The sequence below is a fragment of the Panthera pardus genome, unplaced genomic scaffold (genome assembly GCF_024362965.1).
Source record: "Panthera pardus isolate Hobbes unplaced genomic scaffold, ASM2436296v1 HiC_scaffold_12, whole genome shotgun sequence".
NCBI lineage: Eukaryota > Metazoa > Chordata > Mammalia > Carnivora > Felidae > Panthera > Panthera pardus.
Window position 1 is genome coordinate 41,812,348 of NW_026526677.1, and position 12,645 is coordinate 41,824,992.

The 12,645-nt window shown below is 47.7% G+C and overlaps 1 protein-coding gene across 6 annotated transcripts in view; it reads left to right on the forward strand.

The window, feature by feature from the left end:
• The window catches only part of ABCC8 (ATP binding cassette subfamily C member 8), a 76,975-nt gene that overhangs the window by 23,748 nt on the left and 40,582 nt on the right, over window positions 1–12,645 (forward strand). For all 6 annotated transcript variants that reach the window (XM_019456456.2, XM_019456451.2, XM_019456454.2 and 3 more), the window contains 3 exons: window positions 1,704–1,859; window positions 6,696–6,830; window positions 7,185–7,347. In XM_019456456.2, the coding sequence (XP_019312001.1) occupies window positions 1,704–1,859; window positions 6,696–6,830; window positions 7,185–7,347 (454 nt within the window). The remainder of the gene's footprint in view (window positions 1–1,703; window positions 1,860–6,695; window positions 6,831–7,184; window positions 7,348–12,645) is intronic.

Genomic DNA, 12,645 nt, shown 5'->3' on the forward strand with positions numbered 1-12,645 from the left:
GTACATGACAACGCTGCCCATCCCCAGTGGTTTTTCACTGAGAAAACAGAATCATTTCCTCATCATGTGAGAGTGGTGGAAAGAGCCCAGGAAAATACAAGACCCTCTGAGATTCACAGGGGCTCAAAGCTAGGAAGAACAAAGTCATTTCTCAGTTCAGAAAACCTCTCTGAAAATCCCAGCCTCTGCACAGACTCTTCCATTGACTGGCAGGCACATACCACCATAGACAACAGCCAATTTTGTAGTCAGTTTTGTAATTAAATCTTTCTACTTGTAGGTCATAAATTACACACTAGCCCAGTATTTTCCAATTACGCTAAAAGAGCCAAATATGGTTTTTAAATGGATTAGCATGTAATTGTTCTTATCAAACTGTCTGAATCCAGGAGAGCTAAATTCATATGCCACAAAAAGAAACTGCTGGTATTAATTATAAAACAAATTAGAAGAACAAACCTTTTTTTCAGAGATTTACATAAAATTGTAGATAAAGGTCTACGTCTTCATGGGTTTGAGAAGAATGACAGTTCTTGAATGAAAAGTTATTAAGCCCCATGCTTGTATTATATATATAATTTGTGGACATAAACCAGCTATCAGTCAATTGTGGATTTCTGTGTATCCTAGCCTTTACTTAATAATGCTTTATTTGATAGATTACTCTATGTTCCTACTTCACTAAAACTAAATTTACTATTATTCTTTGAAGACTGATTTCACATAACCTGGGCCGTGCCTAGATCTGTCCAAAAATGTCATTGCCATTATTTTAAACTGTACCCATGGTGTATATAAACTCAAAAAAGACATACGATAGGTTCATGCTTTAAGCAGACCTGATCCACAAGAAAGCTTGGGTTTCACAAAAGATGAATTTAGGACCGGGAGTCCACCTGACAACAGAATGCACAATAGAATTTCATTTAAGAGGAGGCATCCCTAGGACGTTGAAGACAGAAATGCATTTCTCCTTGTTTAAGAGCACATAACTTGAAAATTGCCATGTTTCTAGGAGGCACGATCACTCTGCACACAGAGCTTTTAGGATCAGAGCCCACAGGGAGCCATTTCCATGGCTGCTCCCCATCTGCCCTGAGGAGACAGAACAAGGTCCTCTGGGGGCAGGACTCCCATGGTGGTGGGGCTGATCGATACTTGTATGTCATGTCTCACAAAAGACCTTCCCAAGCTGATCCCTTGTTTTGTTTCAAGGCTCAGTTAAGACAAGACACAGCCTCCAAACATGCCCCTCCCCTGGTTGAAGACAGGCACATTAAAACAGACAGCTGCCCCACTTTATCATTTTTATGAAGTGTGTTCTCCACTGGCCTCTGGCAAACCAAGAATACAACAGGACACGAAGATCACTTTTAAGATTTAAGAGCTAATTAAGTCCTGTCCCCAAGGGAGAGGTCTTGCTTTGCTGGGGAAGTAGCTTGCCATGCTGGCAAGGATTCCTCATGTGAATGCTGCCTTTCTGACTTGCTTGTTCTGTAATCAAAGGCCTTTGCCTCTCTGAGCCTTAGTTACCTCATTTGTAAAATTGGAACCATTAATGCAGTGCCCCCTTACAAAGCTGCTCTGGGGCCCCGTGGAGGAATGACTGAGAAGGCACTGGCATATTGTAGACACATGGCATCTGGGAGACAGATTAGAATGATGATGATGACAAATGTGAAATACTCTGCCCTCATTTCCAGACCAAGATTTACAATAAAATTATGCACCTGTCCACCTCCAACCTGTCCATGGGGGACATGACAGCTGGGCAGATCTGCAACCTGGTTGCCATCGACACCAACCAGCTCATGTGGTTTTTCTTCCTGTGCCCAAACCTTTGGGCCATGCCAGTACAGGTAAGGGATGTGTGTCTGGGGTGGGGGTGGGAGGCACAAAGTCAGAATCTGCTGGTACATGCCCAGTGACTAGGGGCTCACCATCTTCCATTCCATGTTTGCCTGCACCTTCCACACCCTTGGGGTCTCCATGGTGTGTACCCTGGCTTCCAATACTCGCTCACACTCTGTAAACAGTCTAGCTATCTCTCTTGTCATTTAGGCTCTCAAAAAGCAGCTAGCCTTAAAAAAAAAACTATGGGATAATCATATGTGGAACATTTTTGCAGACATTAAAAGTTATGTTACAACAAAGTACTTAATTACACTGAAAAGTGTTCATGATGGATGTTTAAGCCAAAAAGGTTACAAAATAGTACATGCAGTGAGCTTCACGCTAAATTGGAATACATGTACGTGTACACATTGGCACAGACTCACCCAGAAAAAAGAACTAGAAGGCCACAAGGTGGGGTTACGAGTGACTTTTATTTTCTTTATGCATTTCTAAATTCTCAAGTAAGCACGTGTTGTTCTTGAAAATCAAAAACATGATTATTTCTAAAGCCAAACAACCTTTGGGGATGGTTCTGAAGGAGGTGCATTCTCCCCCAACGATAGCAGGAGAATCCTTGGCGTGGTTTTCCTGACTCCTGGTCTGGTCTGCTCTGTCTCTCATCTGAAGCTTTGACCATGGACTTGGCTTCACTCTGGTGAATCCCAGAACCCCTGCAGGCTCCACAGAGGCTGCCTGGTATAGAGGAAAGTGCCTGGACTTTGGTGAAACCAGTTGATTCAAATACTTAACCTGTCTGAGCCTCAATTTCCTCATTTATGAAAAGGGGATGATTCCTACCCTCTGGTGTTGCTATGATGAGTCAATTAGACGATGTAAGTAAAGCACCAAGCAGAGTGCCCGGCCTAGAGCAGTCACTAAGTAAATATCAGATCCCTGGAAATTGCAGACTTTGGTTTGAGTGAGGACTTTACCAGTTCAGAATCGATTGGTTCTTAGGACGCAGATTCCACAAAACTTTATCTCAAGTGATTTTTATTGGTCCTTCTTACCTGTAAAACTTATATTTGAAAGACTTTAAAGGAAAATAGAACAGAGAGTCAGCTAGGCATCTTGATGGGGACGTAGGACGAGGAATCTGATGGTCCTTTTTATGGGGACAGCCCTGTATGCCATCCCCCATTACCACTTATCCATGTCTAGACCACCGTCCTCCCCCCAGCTCTACCAAGATGGATTGGTGACTACAGAAGCTATAGAAAGGGGCACCTGGGTAGTTCAGTTGGTTAAGTGTCCTACTCTCGATTCCAGCTCAGGTCCTGATCTCACAATTCATGAGGTAGAGCCCCATGTCGGGCTCCATGCTAACAGTGCAGAGTTTGTTTGGGATTCTCTCTCTCCCACCCTCTCTGCCCCTCCCCCACTCATGAGAGTTCTCTCTCTCTCTCTCTCAAAATAAATAAATAAACTTTTTTAAAAAAAGAAGCCATAGAAGGGCCTGGAGAGTTCATCTAATATAGTTACCAGTCTTTTATCCACAAGAACACTTTCTATTATGTCCCCTTAAACAACCTCTTTTGAAAGATTTTGTCCACCAAAATCTTCATTAAGATTTCATTTGTCCACCAGATTATCATTACTACTATTTATAACGTTTATTGCATGTACATCATTGCTAACAATGCTAATACTAATAACCCTTGCCCCAGGGGCACCTGGGTGGCTCAGTCAGTTAAGCATCCAACTTCATTCAGCTCAGGTCATGAACTCACTATTCATGGGTTTGAGCCCCACATCGGGCTCTGTGCTGACAGGTTGGAGCCTGGAGCCTGCTTCCAATTCTGTGTGTGTGTCTCTCTCTCTCTGCCCTTCCCCCTGCTTGTGCGCTCTCTCTCTCTCTCTCTCTCTCTCAAGAATAAATAAACATTAAAAAAATTAAAAGAAAAAATAATCCTTGCCTGCCCCAGCCTCTGTCACTTATGCAGTTAACCCTCCCAACACCCAGGGGGTGGTAGTTTTTATCTCCACTACTTACCTTTGTTTATTTATCATGAAGTATCATTTGGTTTTCCACTTTTAATTCCTTAAAGGCTGGCTATACCTTTGCCACTTAGAGCTTTAACCAGCCCTCAAGACCCAGTGTTCCCACGTGGAGTTGATCCAATCCTTTCAACCTAGCCAGGATCTTGTGTGCAGCCTGGGTAGCCTTTGGAAATACTGAAACTAGCTCAGGAGCCCCTCTCCTTTATCCCCGGGAACTCTCCTTGATTTGTAATCTTTTTTTGGTCACATATACTTTTTTTGATAAAAGCTTCATTAAGATATAATTCACCCATTTAAAGTGTATGATTCGGTGAGTTTTAGCATATTCAGAGTCGTGCGACCATCATTACAATTTTATTAAGTTTATTTATTTATTTTTGCTTAATGTTTGTTTATGTTGAGAGAGAGAGAGAGTGAGCCAGGGAGGGGCAGAGAGAGGGAGAGAGAGAATCCCAAGGAGGCTCCGCACTGTCAGCGCAGAGCCCCACACAGGGCTCAAACTCACGAACGGTGAGGTCATGACCTGAGCGGAAATCAAGAGTCGGTGGCTTAACCGACTGAGCCACCCAGGCGCCCCTAGCATTGTCACACTTTTAGAACACTTTCATCACCCCAAAGGGAAACCCATACCCATTGGTGGTCACTTCTCATCCCCTCCCCCAGCCCTAGGCAACCTCTGACCTACACATACTTTTGACAGTCTAATAAAAGCTTCTCAGAAAAACAAATGTGTGTTCACACATTTTGCCTACGATTTCAGGGGCTGGACTGGCCCCCTGAAGCTCTTGGATGCCGTGTTAAGGAACTCGGCAATAGTGGGGACTTCTTTGATTCCTCATCCCGTGGGCACTGGAGGGGTGGGGCACACAGTGAGCCGGTAGCTGTGCCATATACCCAAGTATCTCCTTTCCGTGCTTCCCTAGTGACAGAATTCCCATGAGGCCTGTTTGTTTGTTTAAGAAAAGGGTTGCCGCCTGGTTTGATCGCTATGGGCCAGGTATTATTCTAGGTGCTTATCATATATATTCATTTAATATTCACAGAAGTCCTGCTAAGTGGGCATTAAAATCACCATGGTAAGGATGAAGAAGCTGAAACTCAGAGAGGTTAAGTAACTTGCCTAAGATTGCACAGCTAAGTGCTGAGACTGCATTCAAACTCAGGCTTGCAGACTCCGGGGACAATGATCTCCCCACTATTATACTAGATCACTTTCCTAACTTGTAAATAGGAGCTAACATAGCCCTTGTATTCCCCACACTTGCTTTGCATACTCAGAATCGCTGCTTTCTGATATATTCTCCTGTAAGGTCCACTCAGACCCCTCAGAATAGAAGAGTGGACAGAAGAATTTAGGGAGCATGACAAGGGGTGGGTGGAGGAGGAGGAGGAGCCTGGCATCAGCAGCAGCTATGTCTCCAGGTCTTGTTCCAGCAGCTGCCAGCACTTGGACGTGGTGGAGGTTCAGGCACCGACCCCCAGCAGGTGCCATGGTGGTGACTCTGGGAGTGCTCTTGGAGCTTCCTTGGTGTCTGGCTCTACCCAAGCCGCTGAACAATATGCCCTGATTGCCTCCATCTGAGGACAGCTAATGAAAACACTGGATGCCAGGGATAATTTTTGGGTAGGGTGATGGAAGCAGAGCCTGGCAGGAGTAGGAGTTTCTTTATTTCCCAACGTGCTTCTCTGCACCCCCGTGTCAGCATTTAACATCAGTGAAACACTGGGAGGCAGGTGGTAAAGGGGTCACTTACCAGCCCCTAAGATCCTGCTAATACAAGAGGCATTCTGTGATTAAGAGAAATTACAAAACCGCCCACCTCTGCCCTCGAGGTAGTGCAAGGAGCTTAGTGCCAATTTGGTGTAGAGTGCAAGGCCAACCCAGGCAGACTTTTTTTTTTTTTCCAGTTAAGGAAGACAGCACATCTGTTCCTCTAGAATAATCCCTGAATTTAGAGCTGTCTGCCTTTGAAGGCAACCTGAGAAATTGTCAGCTTGATGCTTCAGGGGCTGGCAAGAGTAATTTACACTTCTCATAAATATTCAGAAGTAGGCAGTCATTTGCATAAAGCCAGAATAATTCTCTTTTCAGAGAATACTTGCCAGATTCACTAAAACATTAAAGATACCAGCCTTCATGTACATATGTGTATATGTATTATAGATTATAAAATGTATATGCCTCTAAGAATTATAAAAACTTGTATTTCATCCAAAAACCACTCTACACGATGTCATAAATTTAAGAGATCATTTTCATTTTCTTATATATGTAATAATTGGTGTAATAGAAGACAGTTCATATTTTATTTTAAAAAAGATGCCAGGAGCCTGAGAATGAAAAATGAACTCTCAGACCCTGGACCGGTTTTGTCTGGCATGGATACGGCAGTGCCCCTTTGCTCATGTGTCACTTTTTCCCCAGTGTGAGGGAACCATCAGCCTTGCCAGCCAGCCAACAGAACAAAAGGTGCTGTTACACTCATTGTGCAACCTCAGCTCTGAGACTTCCATCTGGAAGGTAGATTTGGAGAGAGTTAATGGTTCAGCAGGCTTACAGATAAATGCAGTTTGTTATCAGCCCAGAAAGCCACTGCTTGCATGAGAGCCCATCATGTTAATACCTCTTTCTGAAATTGCTTTGTCACACCTCCTCCTCTGGCCCCTGGGGACAACTTGGAAACCTGGGCACCAAGGCATGTCCCTCTCTAGGGGCCTGGGGAAAGGGGTTGCCAACACCGCTTCCCCCAGGGCGACTACCAGGTCAAAGGAAACTCACCCCCATGACCCTCCCTCAGATCGTCGTGGGTGTGATTCTCCTCTACTACATCCTTGGAGTCAGTGCCTTAATTGGGGCAGCTGTCATCATCCTACTGGCCCCCGTCCAGTACTTTGTGGCCACCAAGCTCTCCCAGGCCCAGAGGAGCACACTGGTGAGTGAGCGTCCCCAGGGTGCTCGCGCCCCTTTTCCCCATCCTTCCCCCATGCGGCTGCTTGCTCCCTTTCCCTGTACATCAGCGAGGCTCCTCACTCTTCCCCCAGATGCCACCAAACAGCCATACACACATATATCCACACTATCGTTGACCTTAAGCAGGTTACTTGATTGTCCAGGTCTCTGTTTCTTTGTCTGTGGGAGGGGATGAGTGGAGAAAGCAAGGGAGCGTCCCCATGGGCTCGGGAGCTGGGCATTGCCTGTGAAGTGATGAGGGCATTGACTTGGCTCCTTCCTCTTGGCTGGGCCAGGGGCAAAGGAAACCCCTCTCTGACTTGGTGACCCCTGGCAGGAGTATTCCAACGAGAGGCTGAAGCAGACCAACGAGATGCTCCGTGGCATCAAGCTGCTCAAGCTGTACGCCTGGGAGAACATCTTCTGCACGCGCGTGGAGATGACCCGCAGGAAGGAGATGACCAGCCTCAGAGCCTTCGCCGTCTACACCTCCATTTCCAGTGAGTCTACCCCACCAGCCAGCCCTGTGTGCTGGGTGTCCAGGCTTGAGGGAGGGAGCAGAGGTGGCCGAAGCTCGAGTCTTTATCATCATCACCCAATCCAGGTGAGCCTCCAGCTTGGAGCAGAGCCCCTGGAAGTCACAGTGTCCTCAGTCACGTGCCCAGCAAATCAAATGTATATCGACAGCCTGCTGCGGGCAGGACACTGTCCTGGCCCTCAAGACACAGTGATGACAGAGACAAAGGAGGTCTTTTATGCTCCATTGAGCTGATCTGTTATGGGGAGGCTGCAGTAAATGAATATATAGCAACAGTTTTGGATTCTCCGGAGTGTGAGGACTTCTTTTTTTTTTTTTTTTAATTTTTTTTTTTTTAACATTTATTTACTTTTGAGACAGAGAGAGACAGAGCATGAACAGGGGAGGGTCACAGAGAGAGGGAGACACAGAATCTGAAACAGGCTCCAGGCTCTAAGCAGTCAGCACAGAGCCCGACGCGGGCTCAAACCCACGGACAGTGAGATCGTGACCTGAGCCGAAGTCGGACGCTTAACGGACTGAGCCACCCAGGCGCCCCTGTGAGGACTTCTTTAAGTAAATCAGACTGAGCTTCCCTTCCCTGCCCTGGATGCGGCTCCAAGGAAGCTTCTAACTACCTGGGGTATGAGGAGGAGAAAGATACTCACAGATGTAGAGACTGAATCTGTATTAACCAAGTGGTTAGGAAACCCTAAGCCCAGAACAGAGAGAAAGGGGGAAAAAAAGACCAAAACTGGTAAAAAAAAAAAAAAAACAAAAAAAAAAAAACTCTTGGGGTCCCAGCAGACATATATATTAAAACCACTTTCCAGAGAACATGGGGCTCTAGTGGCAAATGCTCCTGTAGAACAATAAGCTAATAATAAAGAAACAAAAATCCACCTGAGGAAAATGTACCAGCAGAGTAAGAGTCAGCAAGTGCAAAAAAAAAAAAAAAAAAAAAAAAAAAAATGATTCCCTCAAACCTGGAAATGATAGAATAGTCTGAAAGAGTTAGTAAGTATGTTTAAAATAATTAAAGAGCTAAAGGAAGGTGTAAAACCCACAAGGTAAAACAGATAAGTATCAGGGGGAAAAGAGCCAAAGGGAATTCTAGAAATTAAAAATTTAGTTATCGAAATCAATTTGGTCGACAGTGGTCCCCAGGTCAGGCCAGGGCTTATGGAGATCCGATGGAGTCCTGGCCCAAGTTGATCTTACAGTTGGTCTAGTGGCTCCGTGGCCCCACCCTGCGGTGGTGGCCACCGCCCAAGTGCATAATTGGGATGGAAGTAGTTAGCAGCTGCTATACCTCACCCTGGTTCCCTGGCCTGTCCAGTTTAAGAGCCAGTATGGTAGGAAGGGCCAAGTAGAAGCCCCCAGAGAGAAAAAACAAAAAACAAAAAGGAAACAAAACAACTCAAGTGTAAAGCTTAAATGAATTAATATAGCTGAAGAGGACATTTGTGAGTTAAAAGATAGATCTGTGGAGGGGCACTTGGCTGGCTCAGTGGGTAGAGCAAGTGACTCTTGATGTCAGGGTTGTGAGTTCAAGCCCCACATAAAGAAAATGTTTTCTGCCATTTGGGAAAACCATTTTACAGATGAGAAATGGAGGCCCAGAGGGGGTGTCCTCCTGAGGTCAATCCTGAGGTTAAAAGCATGGCTCAGACTAGATCCTTTGGCATCTTGTGCTATTTTTCACAAAGGGCTGGGCACTGATGTGGGGGTGAAAAAAAACTTAGGACACAGTGGGGCACCATTTCAGGCTATTTTCTCTGAGTAGAAGAGAAACAACCAAGAATGGGTTTTGATGGGAGTGGGAAACAGAGAAGGAAATTAGGAGAGACAGACACTACTGACCACCTCCGCCAGTTGAGTTTGGTTCTTTTGGTGTGCCAGGAAGAAACGCAGCTGTGGGGGTCGCCAGTGGTGGGCCAGTAGTGCAGGGTGCACTGGCCACGTCTCCCAGACAGGGTCATGGAAAATAAGATAGCCACTCAGGTCATCTGTGTGTTCCTGGTGTTCATATTGCCTAGAGAGAGGGTCCAGTGGGGCCAGGTGGCCAGCACCCAACCTGAAGGTTCTCGCAGGGCAGGGCTTACACTGAGCACCCCAAGTGTCCCACTCTCCTGTGCCCATCCAGACCATGGTGCCCTGTGGCTTACCACGGTCAACAGTGACAGACCATCCACCATCCGTGGCACCAATCATGGCATCTTTCTGCAGAAAATCCTGCTAGGAACTGCTTTTCTCAGAATGCAGCTATGAACGTGGCAGGCAGTGGTGGCTTCCTGGATTCCTCACCAAGACACACAGGTTACTGGCCTCTCCTCTTTACCCGCAGCCCTGAACACAGTGCTCAGGGCCTCTGAGCACTCTCAGGCTGAGTGCTCCACAGGATAGGAGAAATTGGGAAGGAACATCTCAAGAGGTCAGAGAAACCAGCCCCTGCAGCCCAGGCCCTCTTCACCCTCCTCTCTGCCACCCTCCTGCTCTGCCTGCCCCTGGGCCTGGTTGTGGTAAAAGTAACACCACACTGTGTATAACCAATTAGACACCTGGCTCCCAGACATCTCATCAATGGAAACAGCTGCTGAGGTGGAGGAGGATTTCCGGCCACAGCCAGGTGACTTCTTCTCCCAGCAGCAGCACAGCAGGGCGGGGTAGGGCAGGCTCCCTATTGCTGCGATGCAAGCTAGGGAAGGGAAGCAGTAAGAAAACAACACTAGGCCCCCAAGATTCCTGGCAGCAAACTAGGGGCAGCCTCAGGTCATATAGTTGAGGGCAGCTCCCAACTACTTTGCTCCTAGGAGATGTATGCTCGATTCCTGCATTCCACACTATAACCTGGGATGTATTCCATATCAACAACATTTTACGATGCCTAGGTTCCCAGGCTAGCCCGCCAAAACCTGTCTAGTAGGTGTTCTTTGTCCCATGGGGCCCTCAGAAGCCAAGCCATGGCTTCGTGAAGGTCATGGGGCCAGGAGGACGTGGGGGAAAGGAGATGCCATGTTGTCAGGGGCTGAGATGACTATGTTAGGAGTGAGGGACTCTGGAGCCAAGCAGGGGTTCTGTTCAGGGTCCCTCACCTGTCCAGGAATCAGTGACCTAGAGGGATAAACAGAGCATCCCAGGCTGGTCCCTGGAAGAGGACAGTGGGAGGGAAAGGGAAGAGCCCTCCGGGAGAGCGTTGAAAGCTAAGTGCTATTTACTTGGTATTTGCCCTTCCTGGGATGGGTTTGTTAGTCAGCAGCAGGGAGGGTGGGGTGGGGGTGGGGGTGGGGGGACAGGGTGGGAAGGGCACCTCCTGGCTGTGGGTATATGCTTTCAGTGTGTTTTCATTTACCTCCTCCCGGACTTCCTGCCTTCTGCTCCCTGTCACCAGGGATCAGGACACAGGTCATTAGACTTGAGGTAATGGGGCATCTTTCATTCTCGTCCCTGGCGCCAGCCACGGGGTCCTGGCGCCAAAGAGGAACCCAAGAGTCATGTTTTCTGATGGTGTCCATCTCGGTGCTGCCTGCTGGGCTTTCAGTCTGGTCATCGAATGCCAGGCAGTCAGAGTAGCTCTGGTGCTCTATCTGATGCTCCTGCCATCAGAGCCCCGAGCTGGTGCGGGGCAGGGCAGTGCAGGGAATGAAAAGGAAATGGCTACAGTTTCCCTACCATCAAAATCCAGAATTGAAGGAAAAGAGATGTAAGTCACTCGGCCGGGGTTGAGTGAGCCCAGCCCCAAGCTAAGCACTGGGAGGGATGCAAGAGACAGTTAAGTTGTGCTCCTCATTTTCCAGGAGTTTTTACTCTGCTGAGATGTCAGCGCTGACGTACATGAAACAGTGGCAGGGAGCACTGAACCGTATGGACCTGCTCTGTGCTGGCTGCCTAGCGAGCCTACGTGCACTTAATCCTCACAACAGCTTTGTGAGGTGTGTGGTTCCACTGTCCCATTTTCGTGAGGCTCAGGAAGGGGAGAGGACTCTCCAAGGTCCTCAGCCAGGAAATGGCCGAGAACAGAGAAGAAGGAAGCCCGTGGGCTGGGAGTTCACGAGAGCTTCACGCGAGGGGTGGCTTGACCTGCACTTCATAAGAAGGGCAGGATTTCAGTGAGTAGAAGCTTAAGTGGGGAAAAGCTGGAGGTAAGTGCTTTGGCCACTCCCCTGAGAAGTCAGTTCAATCCTTATTTCCCTGCAGAAGCAGGTGATTCTAGATGTCCAGCCCAGCCGTGTATTTGAGGACAAGCTTTGCAAGAGTGACAAAGGGGTTCTAGGCCCTACCAGTCAACCAACAGACATGCCGCCAGTTCATTCTGTCCTTTGTTCAGCACCCATCCCAAGGCCTTCTCTCTGTGTCAGACTCTACCGAGGCCTTGTGCATTAAAGAGGAGGCAAGCATGATCCTCTCCCTGCCAGTCCTGAGAGAGACCATGCCATGAACAGTGAGGCCAGAGATATGGGTCAGTTCCAAATGGACCACTTTTGTTTTGTTTCTTTCATCACTTATCTGATAAATATTTGGTGAGCTCCTACTATGTGCCAAGACCTGTGCTAGGTATGGGGGTGCAGTGCTGAGAAGAAATAGTGGTCCCTGCCTGCAGGTTCCTCACAGGCTGATAGGGAGGCCAGATGTGCAACCGTGTTGTGAGAGGAACAGAAAGGGGTATTCTAGATGCCCATAAGAGTTCTACCCAACCTAATCTCTAGGGGTCATGGGTGTCAAGGAAACCTTGTCAGGATGACTACAGGTTAGACAGATGAGAGGAAGAATGTTCCAGGCACAAAGGCCTAGAGGTGAGAAGGATGATGGTGTGTTCAAGACTTGAGCATAATTCGGTGAGGGGAGGGTAAGAAGACCAGATCATGCAGGACCCTGTATGCTGTATTCAGACCCCTAGGTTTTCTCCCAAAGCAGGAGAGCCACTGAAAGAGTTTGAGTAAAGGACAGGTACTTTTGCTGCCTCTTTGAGTATTCTGGGGTCAAAGGTCTTCTTTCTTCCCAGCTGGTCTGAACCACAGTCAGGTGGGCCCTCCTGGGAGGGATGTAACCGGCCTCAAACCATGCCCTGCAAAACAAAAACCGTATCTCCAAACCCAACTCTGCCACAGACCGGGTTGTGGGGCTGGACAGGATGGTGCTGGTGAACCCCATTCTCAGGCCACCCCGCACCTGCCAGGGCCTGGCAATTCTTGGCAAGTCTTGCTTCTGTCTCTTCGGTGGAGGCCCCGACTCAGAGCAGCCAGTGTTGCAGGACAAGGTGACCTCCGCACCTGGTCCCCCT